The following is a 24540-nucleotide window of genomic DNA, read 5'->3' as shown; positions in this document are numbered from 1 at the left end:
AAGAGAAAAGAAGCATAGCAGGACCGTAATAAATGGAGGCACATCGTTCTTACCCGGCTCGCTGGAAGGAATTCATGTAGATGATGTACAATATATTTTCCCATGATTATCGCATTTATCTCTGGAAATACAAGTCCTAGGTAAAAGCTGCATTTAAATTTTTTCAGAACATCCAATTTGTAATAATCTGTTATGTCTGAAGGAATGATACTTGTGCTAAGTGCTGCAGGACAAGTGGGACAACACACTACAGAAAGGGGGTGGGTGCAGTAACGTGACCTGTCATAAGAAGCAACTGAAAGGGAACCCAGCGGAGTCTGGCATTATTTCTACTTGTTTCATCATTTCTATCCGACCTCCCTTGGCCGACCCTTTTTCTCCTCCAGTCCAAATAGTGTTGGATTAGCAAGGCTTAGGAACTATTTCATCTTCCACTTTTCCTCTGATTAGTTTCAATTTAAAACAATCACCACTATGCAAATCATGAAAATATGTCAGGATAGCATACATCAGGTGGTAGCCAGAAGGGGCTGGCTGAAATGGGGGATGTTTAGTGGTCTGACATCAAGCGAAGCGAGTCGCTGGACTCAGTCGTGATGGATACAGACATTAGCAGACTGGACAATGACAAGCATAACCATGAGCAGTATAACAAAGACTTGTGTATGTATTTCAGAATGCTCCACTTAGCAATGAGATCCAATCCTACTAACCAGCTTTTCCTCCAGTCTTCCAGTTCCTAGGTACAAGGATGCCAAAGTAATTCTTTTCTTGGCACTCTGACATTTTGTAAGAAGAGTTTCATAAAAGTGACTTGGTACATCAATCACCGACACCTGCAACAAACCAAACAAAAACACTTATTTATTTATTTATTTGTATCAGAAGCATTAATACTATAAATACATATATACTCTTACTGAATTATATACATAAAGACAAAGTCACACTTATCAAAAAAAGGTCTATACTACTTTTGCCCAGAAATTGGCGACATCCAGTGCATTTTCTGTTGCCTGAAGTAGATCTTGTACTGTGCATGTTTTAGGACACCTACTACACTGCAACAAATGAGACGTCGTCTGGATTGCACCACACTCACACAATGACTCGATGTTGAAACCCCACTTCCGCAGGTTGCTTTTACATCTTGTCATGCCTGCCCGTAATCTGTTCAGTGATCTCCAAGTACTCCATTTCTCCACGTGACCAGGTGATATTTCTTCACTTGGTGTCAGCCATTCTTCGGAGCGAGTACAGCTTGCGAGCCACATATCAATTCGGGATTGCTGAGGTGTCCCGTTAAGAGCCTCCGTTGCTCTGAGGAAGCTTTTCCTTGATTTGAGTCTTGGAGTAACTGGCCTGTATCCATGCAGATGTTCTTCAGATGTTTCCGCCTTCTTCCTCTCGTTTTTTGCTGCAACCTCTCGACAGATATCAGGAGGGACAATACCAGCTAGACTGTACAATTTGTCCAACAGAGTACGTTTTAGACAGCCGGTAATGATGCGACAGATATCGTTTAGAGCAACATCTACCTTCCTGGTGTGACTTGACTTGTACCATACTGGGGATGCATATTCCGCTGCAGAGTAACATAGAACAATGGAAGAGGTTCTCACCGTACTGGGATGTGCCCCCCAGGTAGTACCCATTATCTTCCTTATAATATTATTTCTGGCTGCCACTTTTTGCTTGGTGTTCGAGCAGTGTTTCTGGTAAGTGAGAGCACGATCAAGGGTGACTCCAAGATATTTTGGTGTGATGCAATGTTGTAGTGTGGTACCTTCCCAAGTGATTTTGAGAGTTCTGTTTGCCATTTTATTTTTGAGGTGGAAGGCACAAGTCTGAGTTTTACTGGGGTTCGGTCTCAGCTGATTCTCAAGCAGACAGCACTGAAAGTGCATTAGATAATTTCTGCTCAATACCGTCAAAGCAGGTGTCTTGAGTGGTAATGGCACAATCACCTGCATAGATCTGTGTTCCTTCGGGTAGCGGCTGGTCATTGGTGTAGATGTTGAACAATGACGGAGAGAGCATACTTCCTCTGTGATCTCCACCTGCTTCTTTTCCCCTGAAATTCAACAAAAAATCTTCTATTTTCAAGGAGATTCCTTATGAAGCAGTTAAGCTGGTAGTCATTAGTAGCATTGTGTAGTTTCATAAGGAGTCGCCAATGGTTGACGGTATCATATGCAGCTGTAAGGTCGACAAATACAGGCTCCAGTGATCTGTTTCCTTTCAAAGCCATCTTCGATATGCTGCGTTAGCTTCAACACTTGAGTTCTGAATCCAGCTTGCTGTGGTATGAAGATTGCCTCTCTAACTTCTCCATTAGCCTATGGAGTATGAGTCTTTCAAGGATCTTGTACAGATGACAAAGGAGCGAGATAGGCCGATAACTCTTTGGATCATTTGGATCATTACCTGGCTTGCGAACAGCTATAACTCTGGCTTTCCTCCATAATTTCAAGATGTAGCCCTATTAGCCAGTGCTTTGTGGCTGGACCGAAGTTCTTAATTTGCTCAACTCAAGGCCAGCAGCTTTACCATTCTTGGTTTTGCTCAGTGCATAAAATAGCTCAGCCTGAGTAAAAGGTTGACCTAGAATGCTGGTTTCTTGATCAGGTTTTCTCTCAAATATCTTCGTACTAGTCTTGATGGTTGTAGTAATTTTTCCATTTTCAATGAGCTGGTGTGCAATTTCATCAGCTTTGACAATGACATGTGTACTTGTTTGAGAACGGTCATTATTTAGGCACCGCAGCAATCTCCAAGCCCCTTGGCTGCTTCTACTCATATCACACTCTGCCATCAGTTTCTCCCAGCTTCATTAACAATAATTTCTGCAATTTTTTTCTAGTACTGTTCAGGAGAACAGCATCAAATATCCACAAGATTGAATTGCGTAGATTTCTGCTTCTATGTGGTGATAAAAATTGTAAAAAGTGTTGTGCACAAATATCAGGAAGTGAACAGGACTGAGAACTACTACATGCCATTCTGGGCTATCAAATGCCTATGAGTCCATGTTTAAATAAAAATGTTGTTTTAGACGAAAGGTTCATTGAATTTTGTTTTCAGATATTTGTAGTAGTTTGTATTTTTATTCCTTGTTTAATATCATGTTTGTCTTTTCTTACAGTTATGTTTTAATATAATATTTATATTGACTTCGACAGACTGAAAAGCTTTTCAGTTACCTTCACAATACAAGAGCGTGCTGCTCGACTGATTTTTCAGATCTGACCAAATTATACATATTTCTGCATATTTGGATCATGCCAATCCCCAATTATTCTGCATACTGGAGTTATGAATCAAAATAATTACAAAAAAGAGTCACAAAATGAACAGATCAATTGTGAAGATCCAAATATTCAGCTGTTGTAAATCTAACGGCAAATAATTTACTTTCAAGGTCAGACCTCAATAAGTTATCGAAATTGTAATTAAAACCACATAAATCCATTAAAGAAAAGCAATCGTGTTCAAGTTTCTCCAACTTAAAAAAAGAACTGTGGGCTCATCACGTCTCCAAGACACTGACTAGTACAATGTAGTTGTTATTTACCACATGTATCATAGATGGTCTATTGACCCAAGTGACGAGAAGAAGACCATAGGAGGCAGAAGATGGCAAACTAAAGCACGGGAAACCAAACCCCCTTGAAGGTTGAGGCACCAAGGAGTAAATATCTAAGTATCCACCGATGTCTAATGGTGATTCTTTGATAAAAGTTATTCTTAAATCACAAGTGCAATAGGAGATCCAATTCTCAGGTGAAGCAGTGTTTACTGACCTACGACTCAGGTATGACACGAGTTAGTGTTCTTGTCTGACTGCCTTCAATGATCACAGAATGCTGAGCTAAAGGGAGGGAAGAGAAAACAGGAGCTTTACTAGACCTCAGCACCAATTGCTTCAAAGTCTTTTTTTTTTTTGCTAGGGGTTTTACGTCGCACCGACACAGATAGGTCTTATGGCGACGATAGGATAGGAAAGGCCTAGGAGTTGGAAGGAAGCGGCCGTGGCCTTAATTAAGGTACAGCCCCAGCATTTGCCTGGGCTTCAAAGTCTGTAATAAGGGAAAGAAGGTGGGTAAATATTTAAGGCCTTTCTAATGACGGGTGTCAATGGAGACAGCAAGATCCAGGTACTGCAGTGGCCACGTATTTCTACTTTTCAACTGTAGCACTTAGAGCAATTAAAGCCACAATCACCCCAAGTGACAGCACAAAAGCTCTGACAAGTCACAGATCAGAGCCATGGAAACATGCAAGACCAACACTTATGAAAGAAAAAGAAAACAGACACTCACATTAGTTAAACCAGTGACACCAGAGGGGTGGATAAAATGTAGACCTGGTCATCCCAAAATTACCTCCATGTAAAAACAAACAAATCTTACTTGGAAACAAAGAGAGATTAAATCACAAACTTTAACTAACTTACAAATTAAAAAGGTATATCCTCGCTGGAAAATTAAATTTTAAAAACTTACTGCCCAAAAACAAAACTACGGTCGACCGCTCATAAAAGAAAAAAATTAATTTACTAATTAATTGAGGAATAAGAAAATTAAGAAGACTATGTACAATTCTGAAACGCCTCTTCAACTCGAAGGTATCTTTTAAATACCAATAAATTACCTTGACAAGTACTTAGTTCTATCACACATCTTATACAACCTAGAAAACAATTTGACTTAAACAGTTATTTTGTTGATACTGAAACTTTCTTTAGGGTATTTCCCAAGGAGCTCCTACAAGGATGGGTGGGAAATTACGAACAAGTTTCCAAGAAAGTAATCCCAAAAATAATAGTAATAATAATAATAATAATAATAAGATCCGCGACACCGGGTAGAAAAATATGCAGGAAGGGAGAGAAAAATGCCAAAATCAACTAAAAGGAAACAGGTTAAACCGCCCACAATGCTAAATTCGTAACAGGGACATCAAATCATATTCATCAACATTCATCAACAATAACATCATTTACATTTCCATAGTAACAAAACAATAGATCAGTCAAAGAAAAGGGCCAATCACAGGCCGCAAATCAACAATGGACGAAAATATCATAAGAGACAAGAGAAAAACGGGACGCTGAAATGCCACCCAAATACCTTTTTTTTTTTGCTAGGGGGCTTTACGTCGCACCGACACAGATAGGTCTTATGGCGACGATGGGATAGGAAAGGCTTAGGAGTTGGAAGGAAGCGGCCGTGGCCTTAATTAAGGTACAGCCCCAGTATTTGCCTGGTGTGAAAATGGGAAACCACGGAAAACCATTTTCAGGGCTGACGATAGTGGGATTCGAACCTACTATCTCCCGGATGCAAGCTCACAGCCGCGCGCCTCTACGCGCACGGCCAACTCGCCCGGTACCCAAATACCAAGTTAATAGGTAATAACATTAAATAAGGAAGACCGAAAAGAAGTTAGAACGGAAACAGAATACACACGTAAACCCCACACCCTTGCAGCAACTCCCTTGGTAGGTAACCTAGGTAAAACATTACGTTTACCACCTACATATTAGGCCTAGAAAGCCATAATCAAACATTAAGTTTTAAATTTACAATCTCGAAGAATTTTTAATAAAGGTTACTTTACAGTACACGGAAGTTCCTAGTTAACAAAGGTTATTTACATATACAGTAATTTCCTTTTAATAACCCGAAAAATGTTCAAATACCACAAGGCAAAAACGTATGTTTTAGACGACGCAAAACTACATCGTGTCCTGGCATACACTTCACATTTTTGGAATTTTCAGTTCGCCACATAAAATCGGTAAAAGATGAGTTGGAAAAACACTCATGCTGCTGTAGTTGAGAGGTTGCTCCATCATCGTTTCTTACTTACATATAGTAGAGGAAATCGTTAGAATGCACTACAATTTCCAGGCAAGGAAGATAAAAATTAAAGAAAACCTTTGAGGTTCACTAGGGCTTAAGCCCTACCAAAGTAACTTCAGCCTGGATCCATCATGATTACACAATTCATCTCGCTAGGGAGAGATGCACGCCACACAACCATGTCGTTTCACTTACAGAACAGTAATGGCGATTACCCAAAATCCATCAGTCCACGGCTACCATGATAACGTGCGCACACGCGCACAGAGGAAGAATGAGCGAGAGGTGAGGTAGTTCATGCCTACGCCACTAGAATGCAGGAGAATACAGTAAAGGCACTGTCTGGACTTACACAACAGAAGGGCATCATAATAACCTTTCCAGGCGGAGAAGTTTCCAGTTTATAAGTTTTTAAAACAAGGGTATCCTTGACCAATAATTACTTAATGAATAACAAAGCGGCGGACCACTTTAAGAACACGAATTTCCACAACCATGCAGTTAGTCCAAAAAATATTTATGGAGAGGGTATAAATGATTACGCTGGTAATACAACAAACCGGGCGAGTTGGCCGTGCAGTTAGGGGCGCCCAGCTGTGAGCCTGCATCCGGGAGATAGTGGGTTTGAATCCCACTGTCACCAGCCCTGAAGATAGTTTTCCATGGTTTCCCATTTTCACATCAGGCAAATACTGGGGCTGTACCTTAATTAAGGCCATAGCCGCATCCTTCCCATTCCTAGGCCTTTCCTATCCCATCGTCGTCATAAGACCTATTTGTGTCGGTGCAACGTAAAGCAAATAGCAAATTTTCAACAATGACTACCACCTTTCTTATTCAATCCTTGACTGGCACAGAATGAGATATAAATGCAATATCAATCTCAACAATTCAAGTTTGGGTTCAGCATATTCTAACTCTCTTCCATTTTACCCCTACAGAGATCCATAATAAAATGGGGAATATAATTTTCCTGTTTTGGTAAAACTTGTTTTTTAAGGTGTGAATTACTGTAGTCACGTCCTAGTTCGTGAACCATGGGCAACAGCTGAGTGGCCTAGTAAGGGGTCCTGATTTACTTATAGATACAATACATATGTACATGCTTTTGGAAGCGAACTCTATCTTCACGTCCAGGTTATATATGTAACTGTCTCTGGAAATCCACAAGAAAATCACTGATGTCGCCACTGTACTTTCTTTTTGGACACTCGGTGATATGCTGGATGGTCTGCTCAGAAGCTCACAATCGCACTTAGGTATGGAAATTCTTTTCCAGTTGTTGTGGAAATGTGCATGGTTACAATGGCCCGATCACATCCTGTTGATCCTTTGCCGCTCATGACCATTGGTTTAACCTTGAAGTACCCAACATGTGAACCCTGAGTGGTGTTAAGCAAGCAACAGCGAACAAGCGACCAGACATATTTCTCTCCTGGTCAAATAACAATATTAATGAACATAGTGGAACTGAGAATCCGGATACCAGTCTCTATGGAATGGGAGTAGGCATCTCGGACATATTCTTGTGCTCAGGCGGCTAGGACTGTCCAATCTACCGGTGATTCCTAACCCGTTAGAGGAGAGATCCTCACTTAGGACTACTTTGTGTAAGTAGTAGTAGTAGTAGTAGTATTGTATGCATTTACAAGCATAATGTGCAAAAATATACAATGAACATATAAGTTAAAATAGAAAAATAATTAAACTAGAATGTCCAGCTTCGACAACCAGTCCACTGTACTTGGTGTCAATTCATGCAGAGCCCGTAAACCATTCTTAAATGCTGACAGTGGACAGTTCTCAACAACATGAAACAATGTCTGCTTCTCAGCAACACACTCACACACAGCACTTTCACAATATCCCCACTTTTTCATCATATATCGGCACCTGCCGTGGCCTGTTCTGAAACGGTTGAATTTTGACCACTCACGTCGAGGAAGATCGAAACCTGGCAGTTTCTTCATTGGGTCTTTAATCAGAAAGGCATTGGTGGGTGGACATTGTTTCCATCGCTGTCTCCTTTCTGCTGTCACACTGAATTTTTCATGGGAATGTAGATCAGTCCAGAGTGGATTCTGGGATTTTAACCTCATCAGAGGTGGATCTCGTAAGGCGTTGAACAAGAGTGAGTTCCTGTGTGCTAAGGTCTTCTTGAGCAACTGTACTTTTGCTGCTTTTCTCCTCAGATCTGGAGGAGCAATGTTTGCTAAAAGAGGCAGCCACTGAGTAGGAGTGGACCTCACTGTACCAGTAACAACTCTCATGGTTTCATTGAGCTGCATGTCAATCTTGCTCAAAAGTATGCTGTTTTCCCCACACAGGAGCACAGTACTCACCAGCCGAGTATGTTAGAGAAAGTGAAACACTCAAAACGTTGACAAGTTGACAAGTTTTATGAAGAATGAGTCAGGGTAAACAGCAAGGGTAGGATAGTCCTAATGGGCAATTTCAATGTGAGGGTTGGAAATCGAACTGAAGAAATTAAATCTGTCTGCAGATGAATAAGGGTAGAAAACCTCCAGGACAAGGAAATTAGACAGAAGTGGGTATGATTAGTGAAAAGTTCCGAACAATAGACAGTGAGCAGGTTCAGGATATAGAAATAGAATGGGTGGTGTACAGGGATGCTGTTGTAGAAACACCAACGGAACGCCTAGGAACAACTGTGTGTATAAACAGGGGGAAAAGCGAACGTCTTGGTGGAATGATGTTGAGAGCAGCTTGTAAACGTTAAAAAGAAGGCTTATCAGAAATGGCTCCAAACAAGAACTGATGCAGACTGGAAATTGTACATGAAGACAAAAGAAACAGAGCGAAACAAATAGTTGTTGAATCCAAGAAGTCGTGGGAAGATTTCTGTAACAACTTGGAAAGGCTAGGTCAAACAGCAGGTAAACCTTTCTGGACAGTAATAAAGAATCTTAGAAAGAGAGGGGAAAAAGGAAATGAAGAGCATTTTGGGCTAATCATGTGAACTCTTAATAGATCACAGAAAAACAATGGATATGTGGAAGGAATATTTTGAAAATAATCTCAACGTAAAAGGAAATCTTCAGGATGATGTTGCAAAGAACACAGGTCATGAGGAGGAGGACAATGATGTTGGTACAATTACGTCTGAAGAAGTGGAAAGCATGATAAATAAACTCCACTGTCATAAAGCAGCAGGAGTAGATGAAATTAAACCTGAAATGGTGAAGTACAGTGGGAAGGGAGCGATGAAATGGCTTCCTAGTGTGATAAGATTACTGTGGCAGTACAAACTCAGCAGTGGGAGTGGAGTGAAATTTCTTAATTTATTGTTTTTAAAAATTATGTTTTGTTGTATAAGATTTTGTTTTGTTTGGATCGTTGGACGTGGAAGAATTGTTTCGATCTTGTAAACCTGGATCTATCTAGATCATTTTAAATTCTGTTTTAAAAACTCTTTTATTTATGGGTTGTATAAAAATTATCATTTATCTGTGAATTTTAATATTTTTGTTAAATGTTATGTAGATATTGTGTTCAATGGTGGAACATACCTCAATTAATTCCTATTATATAAATTATACGTCAACACGGAAATGAAAATCATAACTTATGACAGTTCTGGAAGCGCGTTTCCTGTTGCGGAAACGAAGACTTTTCTTGAACATTGTTTATCACTGTGTCAGCAAGAATGAAGAGACTTTTGATTGGAGAAAATGTGTTAATGTAATTGGTGAATGTGAAAGTCAAAGGTGACTTCTGTTTTCTGATTGGTTCCCTTTGGTAGTTGCACCATTTCCTGTTTATCGATCTTAGCCTGCTCTTTCTGTGGGGACGAGGTAGGATCTGTGTCTTCAATCATCTGACCATCTTAGTGAGCGGACGTGTTCCTCCTTGGGTCCTCTCGTGGGAAACCCGATCATAGGGCAAGCCCTGTTTCTATGTTTATTTCAGTTTTTATCTTCATTCAAATGTAATAATTCTTTTTCTTACGCAGGAGTTTATCCTTGAGTTTCACGACAACCGCTAAATTGGTTGAAATGACCCAGCTTTTCAGCTAAGATCATGTACCTTTGTTTTGGAGGCATTACCAACACGCTGTATACAAAAGAATTATGATTTCACTCGAACTTAGCAAATAAGAAGCACACTGTACACACCGGAGAGTGAAAGTGCGGAAAGCTACCCCTGTGCATTCCGGAAGACGCGTTCTTTCATGACGCGGAGAAATTTTGAATTTAAATTACTCTGTGAACTACTACTTTTTAAAATGTACGCGCAGTTCTGGATTAAAAGTCTGAATTTCGGTAATGGGGCCGACATTGTTCTTTGAATTACGAAATATCCGTATTTCAAATTAAACAATTTAAATAACATGCAAAACCATACCTCGTGTTTCCAGGAACGAGAGCTTCTTCGAAACAGGCGTGAATTAGAATTAATAGATTTTGAATTATCAAGGTTCTACTGTATTCCTAAGGACTAAATGATGATCGGCGCAGAATTCAACCAGTTGACTTCCTCTTTCATTCCTTTGTCCCAATCCGAATTATCCTATTATATTACATTCTCTTCCTTGGCCTACCACTGCATTCCACTCTCCCATCGCTATATTAGATTCTCGTCACCTTTTACATATTGTATTAAATCAATCTTCTATTGTTTTGGTGTCTATCTTGACAACTTATTTCTTTACAAGTTGCTTTACATCGCACCGACACAAATAGGCCTAGGTCTTATGGCGACGATATTCAATTTGAAGAAGGCTTATGATAGCATCCCTAGAACAAAAGTTTGGGAATGCCTAATAAACAGAGGGATTGACAAGGAATTGAGAAACATGATTTTAAATTTTTATTTTTTTTTTTTGCTATGTGCTTTACGTCGCACCGACACAGATAGGTCTTATGGCGACGATGGGACAGGAAAGGCCTAGGAGTGGGAATGAAGCAGCCGTGGCCTTAATTAAGGTACAGCCCCAGCATATTCCTGGTGTGAAAATGGGAAACCATAGAAAACCATCTTCAGGGCTGCCAACAGTGGGGATCACACCCACTATCTCTCGGATGCAAGCTCACAGCTGCGCGACCTTAACCGCACAGCCAACTCGCCCGGTAGAGAAACATGATAAATGCAATGTACAAAGATTGCTACAGTAGTGTGAAGACTATAGTCGGGGCATCAGAATGGTTTAGAATTGAGAATGTGCTAAAACAAGGAAGTGTGTTGTCACCCTTACTGTTCTTAATGGTGATAGATAACATCATGAAGGCAGCAAAGAAATATTACAGTAGGAAGAAGATGAAGGTGATGTAGTTTGCAGATGATGTGGTGATTTGGGCTGAGGATGAAGTGGAGGGTCAAGAACAGTTAGATGCAATAAATAAAAATATTGAAAAATGGGGAATGAAGATAAATGTGGACAAGAGTAAAACAGTGGTGATGAAGAGGCGAGAAAGAAGGAAAAAGAATTATCAAAGTGGGAGATAAGAAATAAGTAAAACACTTCAAATGCTTGGGAAGTGTACTGTGTGAAGATGGAAGAATAGATTTGGAAATTAACAGAAGAATACAACTGGGGAGTGCTTTCTATCAACAGGTGAGAAGACTAGTATGGAACAAGGATATACCAATGAAGGCTAAAGAATTTATGCATAAAGCTTATTATGTTCCTATAATGACATATGCAGCAGAAACTTGGACAATGACTCAGAGGGATGAGAACAGAGTACAAGCAGCTGAAATGAAATTCCTGAGAAGTATGGTACAGAAAACGAGGAGAGACAGAGTAAGAAACGAAGATATACGGAAAGAACTGAGAGTACAGAAATTAAAGGACAAAACGGAGAAAAACAGATTGAAATGGTTTGGACACGTCAAACGGATGAATGAAGTAAGACTACCAAGACGAGCACTGGAAAGACGGATGACAGGGAAAAGAAGACGAGATAGACCAAGAATGCGGTGGATGGACTTAGTGAAGAGTAGCATTAGAAAACGAAACACGGATTGGAACATTGTAATACCAATATAATGGTCCGTTATTGGACATTATAAATTTTCCAGCTAACTCATTCTTGGTTGCCTGCGTTTCGCCCTCGTGTGCTAAGTTAGGCTCATCAGTTGGGACTTAGCACACCTACCAAAACGCAAGGCTAGCGCATACCGTCGAGGCCACTGCATAGGCTATTTGAAGCCACCAGCAGTGCCAATGCACTATGAGAGCTATGTCTCATTTCCAAAAATAGATGCCTGCCTGCCCATCAAATGATGTAGATGTTGATTCCCATAGGGAACTTAAAATATTTGTCCTGAATGAGTAAATTTATAATACCAATATAATGGTCCGTTATTGGACATTATAAATTTTCCAGCTAACTCATTCTTGGTTGGCTGCGTTTCGCCTTCGTGTGCTAAGTTAGGCTCGTCAGTTGGGACTTAGCACACCACCCAAGACGCAAGGCTAGTGCATACCGTGGAGGCTTTTTTTTTTTTTTTAAGTTTTCATTCCCCACCATGAAGGGGTGGGGCGGGCCACTTAAAGGGTTACACCCTTTCTCTGGCCAAGAGATGCGAGCGGGTCGAGGAGATGCGATGGAGAAGGAAGGTGGGTAGACGAAGTGGGAAATGACAGGAGATGTGTGTATGCGATGGGAGAAGTTTAGAAGAGAACGCCAGGGGGAAGATGTATAAAGAGCAGGTGGAGAGTAGCAGGGATGTTATTAAGAGTTGTGGTAAGAAGGCAGATTATATCTAATGTTGGTAGGGGTAGGAGGAAGTGACTAGATTGGGGAGGGGGTGGACCAAGGGGTTGAGGGGGTGGAACAGGAGGAGAGCCAGGCCGGGGGCGACGATGTGCGTTGTTGCGGGGTTGGCGAACTGTTGAGGGTAGGGAGCAAGAAGGCTCCACTCGGTATCGATGTCCTGGGATTCGGGCACCGGTGCTAATGAGGTTGTGGACGTCATCTGGAGTGGGAAGATGGAGTCGCACCATATATGTGGGGCCGTTAACGTTGTGAATCCGGAATGCGCGTCAAGCTGGAACGCCTTCTGCTTGTAGTTCCTGTATGATGTCCCGTTCAGAGATGTCTGGTGCTATCCCACGGAGAACACAACTTGACATGGTGTAGAAGGCTGGTGGTGTTTGCTGGGGCGAAGATGACGTGGCGGCGGCTGTGATGTTGTCCTGTGTAGGTGGTAGTGGTGGAGCGGTGGCGGTCGAAGTTGCAGGCACTGAGGTGGTAGGGAGTTGCTGGGGTGCAGGAGTCGAGGAAATTGGGAGGGAAGATGACATTACGGGCGAAGGGTGACAGTAGTAACTGGAAGTGGGGAGGGGGTGTAGGCGGACGTTGTGGTGGTCGTGGTGGTTGTAGTTGTAGAGAAGGAAGGCGATGATTGCTGGTGTGATGTCCGGGGTTGACATACGTTGGCGAAGGGAACAATAGAGGGGTTTGCGGATAGCTGGGCTAGGATATACGAAGGAGTGGGCACCACTGCATAGATTCTATGGTTAATAGTCGCTACAGAGGCTTGTAGTCGTCGCAGATCATCATCGTTGCCTAGATATACTAGAATCTGCGATGATGGTGTGGAAGTTGCGCCATCCTCCAGTCTGTAGATGTTTGTCAACTGGGACGCCGGATGTGCGGAGGTCGATGAAAATGTCGTCTTCAGAGAGCTCCAGATCCACATCGGGGATTAGGCAGGTATGCATGTTTGTAGGGGAGGCTGACTACCGACTTGGTGTCAGGCCGTTATGCTTTATTACGTCGGCTAGATAGCTAGATAGAGATGAGGGCCACCCGTCCAAGCAAAAGTATTTGGAGCTGCTGTGGAGTGTCGTAGCCAAGAATGAAGAGAGATCGTCGCCCCATATAGGCCGACTCCTCGTTGGACATTTGCCTCCCTAATACCTTAAGACCATGCCTACAACCACAATCACCACCACCATAGCCTTCTGTTATCACACCTACTCTTCCCATTCCCTCACCACTACTACATCGTCCCATCCATCGCTTGTTATGTCAACCTTCCTCCCCAACCCCCATCACATTTACCAACTGTCTACGCCAACTCCATCTTCAGCCGCACCAGCAGCAGCCAGTCAACCTTCGTTGCCGCCATCCACAGTGTCACCAGCAACAACCCGTCAACCTCCGTTACTGCCATCAACAGTGTTACCACCATCTTCTACCTCACCTGCAGCAGCCTCCAACCAATCAATGCCATCGACATCTACTCCACCCGCGCTGTTCAGTTGCGTCGTTCGCGGCGTCAACCCCCTCATCTCGCCAGCGGAAGTTCACCATCAACTTCGTGTTCAAGGCATACCCATCTGGAGGGCATTTCACATCTTTAACACAAACGGCCCCACCTATCTACTCCGTCTCCAGCTCACCAGCAGTTGACCACCTCGTCTCCCATGGTGTCAATCTCTACGGCCGTTGCCATACTGTTGAACCTTCTCGTTCCCTTCCCCACGCTCGAAATCCTCACTCCACATCTCGTAGTCACACCCAGCTCGATCATCCTCCTTTTCACCATACACAACACGTCCGTCAACTTACCCCCTTTGTTCATAGCACATTCCCCCCACCTATACTAGACCATCTACGACAACTAACGACTGTCCTTTCCCGCATAGCTTCTACACTACACCACCTTATCCCCTCTCGAAACTTCCATCTCTGTACTCCTGTATAAATCCTCACTTTCTTTCATCTCCCCAGCCAAGCTAATTCCTAACATCTCCTCCACTAAGAGATCCTCATCACTTCTCCACCTCCTAACAATTCGCATTACCCACCTTCTTCATTTCTCACACCTCTCAGATCTTTTCACTTCTCTCGGCCCGAGAGATCGTGTAACGATCTAGGGGGCCCGCCCCGCCCGACGGACAATGAAAACTTCTCGAGACGCCTCCACGGTATGCAGTAGCCTTGCATCTTGGGTGGTGTGCTAAGTCCCAACTGACGAGCCTAACTTAGCACACGAGGGCGAAACGCAGGCAACCAAGAATGAGTTAGCTGGAAAATTTATAATGTCCAATAACGGACCATTATATTGGTATTATAAATTTACTCATTCAGGACAAATATTTTAGGTTCCCTATGGGAATCAACATTGGAACATTGTGTCGGAAGGACTGTGGAACGACAGAACAAAATGGAGAGGAATAGTATTTGCTCCCACCCGGTGTCAGCTGAAAATGGGAAATGACGACAATGATGATGACTGGATACTGGCTGCACTTAAGCGACCGCAGCTATCGAGCTCGGTATATCCTTTCACTACGCTGGTTGTAGTAGCTTACCTACTGTCCTAGTTTCTTATTCATTATTAAACCAACTCTTGCATTTCTCCTGTTGGATTTTGTGTTGACAATTCTGTAATTACCTGAACAAAAAGCCTGCTCATCCTGCCAACTTATTTTACTTATACCAACTACATCTAACTTTAGTCTATCCATCTCCCTTTTCAGATTCTCTAACCTACCACAACGATTCAAACTTCTAACATTCCACGCTCCAACTCTCAGAATGTCAGTATCCGTCTTCCTGATGATTGCCCCCTCTCGTGTAGTCCCCACTTGGAGATCCGAATCGGGGGCTATTTTACCTCTGGATTATTTTACCCAGGAGGAAACCGTCATCAGAGAGAGCTGCATGTCTTCGTGAGTTGGTTATGGCTGTAGTTTCCCGTTGCTTTCAGGCGTGTAGCATTATCAACACAGCTAAGCCATGTTGAGTACTGTATTATTATAAGGCCATATCAAACAATCATCTAGACTGCCGCCCTTGCAACTTCCAAAAGGCTGCTATCCCCCTTTCAATGAATCATTCGTTAGTCTGGTCTCTCAACAGATAGCCATCCCATATGGTTGCACCTGCAGCTTGGGTATCTGTTTCACTGGGACGCACAAGCCCACATGGCAAGGCCACATGTTTCATAGCGGAGGTTATTGTTATTATTATTAAGGTTACTTACATAACTCAAAGAATGGCAATAGTGAAATGGCAGTAGGCTGTACATGTGGCTCACAGAAAGGACTGTCAATGGATAAAACTTGTTCTTGAATAAAGCCCTAGAGAATATCAGAGGCCAAGAGGAAGAACATCTGACCAATGGGTCAAGGACTTACGGAGAACTACTGCAGTTTATTAACAGAGAATTGCCCAAGACCTTCCTGCCTGGAAAGAACCCGGGGTGAAAATATGCCGATACCCACATGCTCCGGGCATCTAAATTATTTCCACAGAATTCTACAATTCCAGTAATGTGTACGACAAATTTTAAAAGAAAATCATCAAAAAATGTACATCTACAATGAATATGAGTGACTCTTTCACTCGTATGATGTAACAAATATGTATTCAAATATACAATGAATATGACAAATTTTTAAAACTTTGTATTATTTTGCGGTGTCTATTACTTAGTTCTAATTCTGCATGTTAACTGAATTTCCTGGCGCATGTGCAACCAGATACATTACATCATTTTTCCTGCCCAGTGAACACATGCTGGAGCAAGTGAACAGGCAACATACCATCTGCCATCTGTCAATTGAGAGTTTTGTTTATGAAATTATCTATAAAAAGTTTGCTTTTTCCTTTGTTGGAAAAAGGCTCAAGATTACCAACGAAATGGAAAATGCTGACTGAAATAGTGCATCAAATATAACGTTCCTCGTGCTAGTGTTTCTTATAAACCGAGAACAAAAATTGTCAAGCATACAGGTGACTCCAGTCGAAATTTCTCCACCAGTAACACTGATATGTCTAACAAAGGGCGACAAAAATTTTAGGCCTAAACAGAAGCAAATAAATTGGTTTGAGAAATTTGATTAGCTTGAAAAAAATGTAACCCTTCAAAACCTGTTTTTCACGAAATCATGCTGGCCTCGCTATAAGCATCAGGTAAGAAAAATGGACCTGTAGATTTTTTTGGTGGGCCACTCAATACTGTCCTATTTGCACCCCTGAAAGAACTATTACATACTTATCTCTCACAGATTTTGAGAGGCCACGTCATTTAATGACTGAATTGGCTGGTAATGACGATGATCAATGATGGATGGAGTAGGTCTCAACTGCACTATACGAGCAGTTCTGTGTTTGCCAGATATTAGCAGTAGGAACTAAAAGAGGGACTAGGCAAAGTGTCCAACCCCTTTTTAATTCAGGCTATTCCCATTCACGTTTCTTGGTTCAAATCCTCCTCTTCTAACTCTGGCATTTAGCAACAAGTAGGAATTGTTTTCATTATCCCCCCTTCTGAAACTCCCTCTTTCAAGGAATCACGATTTCCTGCTTTCTCCTTCGAGTATAGAAAAAAAGTTATTGCTTAGCCTCTCAAGAAAATTCCAACCAACACTATTAGCCTTATCGGTAGCACTTTACTGGCGGGTCCACTTATTTATAAAGGAGAAAATCATGCAAAAATTTTGTGAAATGATACGTTACGAAGCAGAGGGGAGGGATCCTTTCCCTTTGCTTGCCAGGCACCCACCAACCTGTCCCTAAAATATTCTTAATTATTTAGAAAAATTAAAACAGAGACTGTGTCGATCTGTTAACTGAGACCATTTTCCGTGCTGGAGTACAGTTTGCTATTGTCTCCGATAAAGCTTGCATTATGTGTGGTCCACAGCTGAAACATTTAATGGAAGCAATAAAACAGCTAAGTTTGAAAGTGACAAGTCCTGGCATGTGCTGGATGAAACTGCAGAGTCTGCGACGTTAATACAGATTACATGACGAGTGGAATCTGCTTTTTTTTTTAAACTTAGTCACCGGTTAATTAAATGATATTTACCGAGCTCGATAGCTGCAGTCGCTTAAGTGCAGCCAGTATCCAGTAATCGGGAGATAGAGGGTTCGAGCCCCACTGAAGATGGTTTTCCGTGGTTTCCCATTTTCACACCAGGCAAATGCCGGAGCTGTACCTTAATTAAGGCCACGGCCGCTTCCTTCCACTTCCTAGGCCTTTCCTATTCCATCATCGCCAAAAGACCTATCTGTGTTGGTGCGATGTAAAACAAATAGCAAAAAAAACAAAAATTTAATTGGTACAAACTGCTTTACGTCGCACCAACAGAGATAGGTCACATGGCGACAATGGTATAGGAAAGAACTGGGAGCAAGAAGGAAGCTTGGCCTTCATTAAGGCACAGCCTTTGCTGGTGTGAAAATGGGAAACCACAGAAAACCACCTTCAGGGCTGCCGACAGTGGGGTTCGAACCCACTGTCTCTCAGATGCAAGCTCACAGCTGCGCACACCTAACCACATTTCCAACTCACTCAGTACGATTGAATTGTCATGGAGTTTGTAGCAAAGATCCTGGAAGTTAAAGTGTGGAGAAGTAAATTAATTTTTGTGAGCCAGAAATGCACCTGCAAGCTCAAGCGCTCGGCCAAGAATGGTACACTTTTTAGGAGGTACCTTTCCCCCACAAATGATATATGTTCTACTTGTTCTTCTAATTCTGGCAGTACAATAGTAGGTTTGCAACAAGTAGGATTTCTACTAACAACGAGCACATTGTATCCGCTGCCACAGTAGGTAGGCCCTAAGTCAATGGTCATTAAGTGAAGTTTTGTCCACTGCTGAACATAGAATGAGATAACGTATGTTCTTGTCACTAGCCAATCCTGTCACAAGGTTGCTAGAGGCTTCTTTTTTATTTTGAGCCCTTTTACTCATGTTTCCGAAAATACTTGATGAATTAGAAAAATCTCCACTGTAGCGGCGAAGCATGTGAGCTGCCATATCAATGGTCTTGTCACTACCCAATGGTCTAACCTGTCCAGACTAATAGCCTTGTCACTGGCCACACCTACGTTGGCAGTCTTGTTGGGTTGGGTGTTTGCCAACCAGCTAGTAAAACTAACCAAATAAAAAAATGAAGGAGAGTTTAACATTCTGCATAATCGTTTCACTCCTTGACATCAACTCCTACACAATCATTCAGCGACTCATAAACATACCTTATTTCCTCCAACTGGAAATCCAGGTGCTATATTGTGCAACCATAAGAACGTCTCTAGGTCTGAAGAAAACAACTTGTCAGTATGTTGTACATCTGGGACATTAATATCTTCAATTTTGGGTTTCTGTAGAGTAAAACTCATTCTCCGTATAGGTTCTAACACGGTGAATGGTATGAAGGGCCCATGGCATTCGTCATGGTTTCTGCAGATTTAAAAAATATATATTATAATTTATAACTGTAACTTCCATGGCAAGTAATTTACAGAATATAAAAGGAAGTGTATTTACCTTTTAAACATATGACATAGTATTTTCTGCATCGAGCCTGGTTTGAACATACAGTTAAAACCGCGAGAAATTTCTTTTAACACGTTAACTTAAGGCGCGTTTTATGACGAAGATGACGATCATGATGACTTTTCAGACAAAATACTATCCACCCCTTAATTAAACACGATAAAACCCTACCATTAGAGTACGAAACCACAAATATTGAGGTTATAGGCTGTTAGACGGTTGCTTACGGTAAATACAGTATTATACGTAGCGCATGTTCTTAAAAATTATATCACCTCTCGAAAGAGAAAACCAGTTTAGCATAACAACTGAATTGCTTATCAGTCACTGTGTATATAAATAACGAATGAAATAGCGAGTGCATAAATTAAACCTGTACTACCGTCAACTGGGGATACTTTGTGCTTTCAAGGTATACTTTGTGCCACTGTGTCAACTTGGTACATTTTTCGAATGTATTCACCGAGGCAGTAGTTCCCGAGAATTGTAAGATGCTCGAAATTCTCGTTATATACGTAAATTTCTTTTACGATAGCAAGGAACTTATATAAATGTACGATGTACATTCTCTGGAGCGAGAAATTCTGTGGTTCAAAAAGGCGCCAAGAAGTGTTTATTTTTGATCACATATTATAGGCCTGGGAAGACAGCCGTAATCACCTGTAAACTTTAGGTAAGTGTTAACCTAATCATAATTTAGTCTGTAATCGCATTTTGATGTTAGTTTGGTTGAATGTATGTACCTTAATTTATTTTTCTGTTGTAAAAGAAAGAGGTTAGGTCGGTCTAACTTTTGTGCCATCTTGTTTTTTCGTAGATATTGGTTTAAAATGGCAAGGATCCATAAAAGGAAGATTGGAAGTAGAAAATACAAAGACTATTCAACAGAATTATTACAGAAATGCATCAATTTAGTCCGTGAGGGTGCTATGACACAGCGGCAAGCTGCCAATGCTTTCGGAATTCACCGGAATACCATAATGAACAAGCTTAAGATGAATCATGGCCTGGAACCTGGTAAATATTGCTCTATATTGTCTTATAAAAGGTGTATTTTTGTATTATTGACAATCATATTTGTAGGTACCAGTACTTACGTGATTAATAATACCTATTACGGTATGTTGCTTTTTAGGTCGTCCTCCAGTTTTCACTAAAGCTGAGGAAGAAGCATTTGCTGATTACTGCATCACCATGGCAGAGTGGGGGTATCCATTAGATCGCTTTGATATGAGGTGTATTGTCAAATGTTACCTTGATCGAGAGGGAAGAACTGTTAGCAGGTTCAAGAATAATCTTCCAGGGGAAGACTGGGCAAAATCGTTCATTTCAAGGCAGTCGGAAATCCTCAAAGAACGACTTGCCGCTAATATTAAGAGAAACCGTGCTGCGGTGTCAAAAGTCACCATAAGTGAGTATTTCGACAACTTGGAAGCAGAAGTGGAAGAAGTACCTCCGACTAATATATGGAACCTTGATGAAACCAATTTGTCAGATGATCCTGGAAGAAAGAGTGTGATAGTCAGACGCACATGTAAATATCCCGAGAGAGTCATGAACTCGACTAAGGGTAGTGTGTCAGTCATGTTCTGTGGTAGTGCTGCAGGCCAATTTTTACCACCATATATGGTGTATAAGGCGGAAAGGCTGTTTGACACATGGACAGCTGGTGGCCCACCTGGTGTGCACTACAATGCTACAAAATCTGGCTGGTTTGATGTCAGGATGTTTGAGGACTGGTTCGAAAGTACTTTCCTTCCAGCAGTGAGGAAGTTGGAAGGGAAGAAAATTTTGATAGCAGATAATTTAACCAGCCATGTTTCGTTGAAGGTGTTTGTACTGAGCTGGGAGAATAACATCAATTTCGTGTTTCTGCCACCCAATTCAACCCATATCTTGCAACCTCTGGATGTAGCCGTTTTTGGCCCACTCAAAAAAGCATGGAGAAAGGTTCTGTCTGAATGGAAAATGACAAGCGAGGGTAGGCATTAATCATCCATTCCAAAATCTAAATTCCCAACTCTTTTGAAGAAGTTGATAACACAAATTTCTTGTAATTTGACTGAGAACTTAAAGTCAGGGTTCAGAGCAACAGGCATTTTTCCAATGGACAAGAAACATGTTTTAGATAAATTGCCATGTGATGATGTGCAAGTTATGAATAATTCAGTTTCTCAGGTGTTTATAGACCACATTAAGAAGATGAGATATCCAGAAGAGCATGGAAAAGCACAGAGAAAAAAGAGGCTCAATGTTCCCCCAGGCAAAAGTGTGGCACCAGAAGATTTGCTGACTGAAGCTGATAATGAAGAGGATGCCCATTTCTCTGGCAGCATGAGGAAAGCAGATAAGGTGCAAGAATGTAATGGGCTTTCTCAATTAGAACGTGATGAAGGAAATGAAAGACGATCTGCCTCTGCTGGGAAATCCCATCTCCGAGCAGAGGATTTGTCAGTAGGGTGCCATGTTATAATAGACTATGAAGGAGCATTGTTTCCAGGAGTGATTTTAAGTGTAAATGCAGCACAACAGGAAATAGAAGTGAAGTGCATGCAGAAGAGTAAGAAAAACTGGAAGTGGCCAGGAGTGGATGATTTAATTAAGGAATACCCTGTAGAGGACATTGTTATGAAAATCAATGATCCTGTCATGGTGAACAAAGGGGCATTTTCAGATTGAAGGAATTGGAGTTCATGTGGGGAGAATAGACCTTTGTTATGTTCCATTATGTATTGTCATTGGAAGAACTTCAAAAGTGTATGAAGGAGCACATTTCTGAACATTGCTAGCAAGTCTGTATTTATTATTATTACTCCTTGTTTCCCTTAGATGTTGTAATAAATCTTATTTGACAACTGGAGTCACATTTAAATTTATTACATAAATAAAAATGGCACAAATTAAACCCATTTGTGGTATACTTTGTTCAAACAGTGAAATTATATAGGTGGCCTAAAGTTACCCGAATCCGGGGTAACATTAGGCCACTATCAAAATCCACCATAATGGGATATTTCTAACAATTAGATGACAGATATTACTTGATATGGTAAGCACAATATCTAAGCTATATTTTAACATAAAATTAAGTTAACTTATCATTTATCTCGGTGTACAAAAATTATGACAAAAACAAAGATGTGAAATATATGGCACAAAGTATCCCCAGTTGACGGTAATTACTTCAAGCTAGTTTCAAATGCGAAGCAAAGAGCATCTTCTTCTTCTTCTCTTGGTTTGTTGCCTACGAGCACTGCCTGCTCGATCTGCATCCGATGGCTGTTTATACTGCCTGCTTATTACAACATTTTAACATGGCACTATAAGTGAAACACTCCGTTTACAAATACCCACAGCAGGTGGCAGAACCAACCAGTTCCAGACCTGTCAGAATGATATAGCGGGAAATAGGATAGATTGTACTTGTTTTCAGTGAAAATGGTGTACTGCTGCGTGCCTTTCTGCAAATCAAAGAAAGGGAAACCAGAATGCCGTGATATTTCATTCCATGATATACCTTCAAGTACACAATTGCTTCGAAAGTGGTTAAGTATTATATCCAGGGAAGGAAACAGCAAGGGAAGTAAATGGATTCCTTCTGATTATTCCGTGGTTTGCAGTCTACATTTCGTAAATGACGATTTCAAAGTGACCAGCAAAACGCGAAAATTAAAAACAGGATCTGTACCCAGCCCTTTCCCTGATTATCCAGCTTATAAACAACCGCTAATTTCAGCGATGATTAAGAGAAGGGATTCAAGCACAGAGACGTCTAACAAGAGCTCTTCAAACACCATTGCAGAAAATGGTAAGCGTAAGGTTTGAAGTATTACATACTAAGTAATATAATATCTGGGGACACTGTACTGTTAATGTGAAGGTACAAAACAGAATAATATGCTGTCATAGATTCCATTGTCCGCCTTTGTGGTGTAGTGGTTAGTGAGATTAGCTGCTAACGCCGGAGGCCCGGGTTCGATTCCCAACTCTGCTACGAAATTTGAAAAGTGGTACGAGGGCTGGAACGGGGTCCACTCAGCCTCGGGAGGTCAACTGAGTAGAGGTGGGTTCGATTCCCACCTCAGCCATCCTGGAAGTGGTTTTCCGTGGTTCCCACTTCTCCTCCAGGCAAATGCCGGGAGCTTCCTTCACCCTTCCTTGGCTATCCCTTCCAAGGCCCCTGTTCAGCATAGCAGGTGAGGCCGCCTGGGCGAGGTACTGGTCATCCTCCCCAGTTTTATCCCCCCGACCCAGAGTCTGAAGCTCCAGGACACTGCCCTTGAGGCGGTAGAGGTGGGATCCTTCGCTGAGTCTGAGGGAAAAGCCAACCCTGGAAGGTAAGCAGATTAAGATTCCATTACGAGCCTTTTGCTAGCAGTATAAAATCGTGTCAATATACTGCTCTTTTTATTACTATTATTATTTACGCAAGTAGGGCCTATTTAGTTAATTGGTTAATTCCAGTGGCTCGGGGCTGGGGTGTGTGTAGCATCTTCAGCATTAGAAATCATCCTAGGTAGGGCTTTCATCTTCACATATATGCAAGTCGCCTAATAGGCCGTCTATTATTATTATTCCCTGAGTATGTACTTGATTTACTGGAAGATTTTCGTGAGCCCCCTGAGACAGTGTGTGTCACTTCGGAAACTGCTTACCAGGGATTAGTGTGTGGTTATTTAGTGCGTGTAATCGAAGAAAGAACAGAATGCAGCACATGCTTGAATAACGTTTCTACCTCATTTAATTCATCCCCATTGATAGCTGCGCTAGCCCTAGCAACGATTTGTTGGCCTAATTATGAGGCTTCAGAAATTTGTTGAGGCGGCTCTACCGTACTGCAAGAAATCTGCAAGTCTGCTCCAGACCATAAAAAAACTATGTTCTACCTTCTATGTGCCAATGTAAGTTTTAAAGTGTTTTAGTAACAATAAGCACCAGGAACTTGTGTCAGAAACTGTGGTGGCCAAAGTCGTGAAACCTCTACTTAGTAACGTAGGGAAGTACCATACAGACAAAGTTTCCAGGTTTTCTTGTTCGTCGAAACCTCTTTCTCGAAAAGTGCTGAAGCTATAACTCTCTAGAGCACCACTATATACGTAAAATTCTTTAATATTTCTCTTACTTTCATTCATTCATTCATTCATTCATTCATTCATTCATTCATTCATTCATTCATTCATTCATTCATTCATTCATTTCAATTAATTCCAACGAGCCTGCAGGCTCATACATAGGAATTGTACAGGACATTACATACTGGCGGGCACTTACACATCAAAATATAGTTTGTGTATATAAGATAATTAGTAAATGGTTGAACATATAAACACATACAACATATAAAATATGTACATCATCAATATGAGGATTACAGAGAATTATTTCTGACTGTATTTACATTTACGT

The 24540-nt window shown here is 41.4% G+C and overlaps 1 protein-coding gene across 5 annotated transcripts in view; it reads right to left on the bottom strand.

The window, feature by feature from the left end:
- PGS1 (Phosphatidylglycerophosphate synthase 1) overlaps nt 1-19569 on the bottom strand; it is a 158015-nt gene extending 138446 nt beyond the window's left edge. For 4 of the 5 annotated variants that reach the window (XM_067149665.2, XM_067149666.2, XM_067149667.2 and 1 more), the window contains exons 1-3: nt 19126-19569; nt 18834-19038; nt 714-836 (exon numbers count right to left, since the gene is read on the bottom strand). In XM_067149665.2, the coding sequence (XP_067005766.2) occupies nt 714-836; nt 18834-19038; nt 19126-19175 (378 nt within the window). In that variant the 5' untranslated portion in view covers nt 19176-19569. The remainder of the gene's footprint in view (nt 1-713; nt 837-18833; nt 19039-19125) is intronic. The other variant, XM_068228193.1, reaches the window with a different exon arrangement.
- Nucleotides 19570-24540: the final 4971 nt, after the last annotated feature.

Source organism: Anabrus simplex, chromosome 6 (genome assembly GCF_040414725.1).
Source record: "Anabrus simplex isolate iqAnaSimp1 chromosome 6, ASM4041472v1, whole genome shotgun sequence".
NCBI classification, from domain to species: Eukaryota; Metazoa; Arthropoda; class Insecta; order Orthoptera; family Tettigoniidae; genus Anabrus; species Anabrus simplex.
This window is presented reverse-complemented; position numbering and strand designations above follow the sequence as displayed.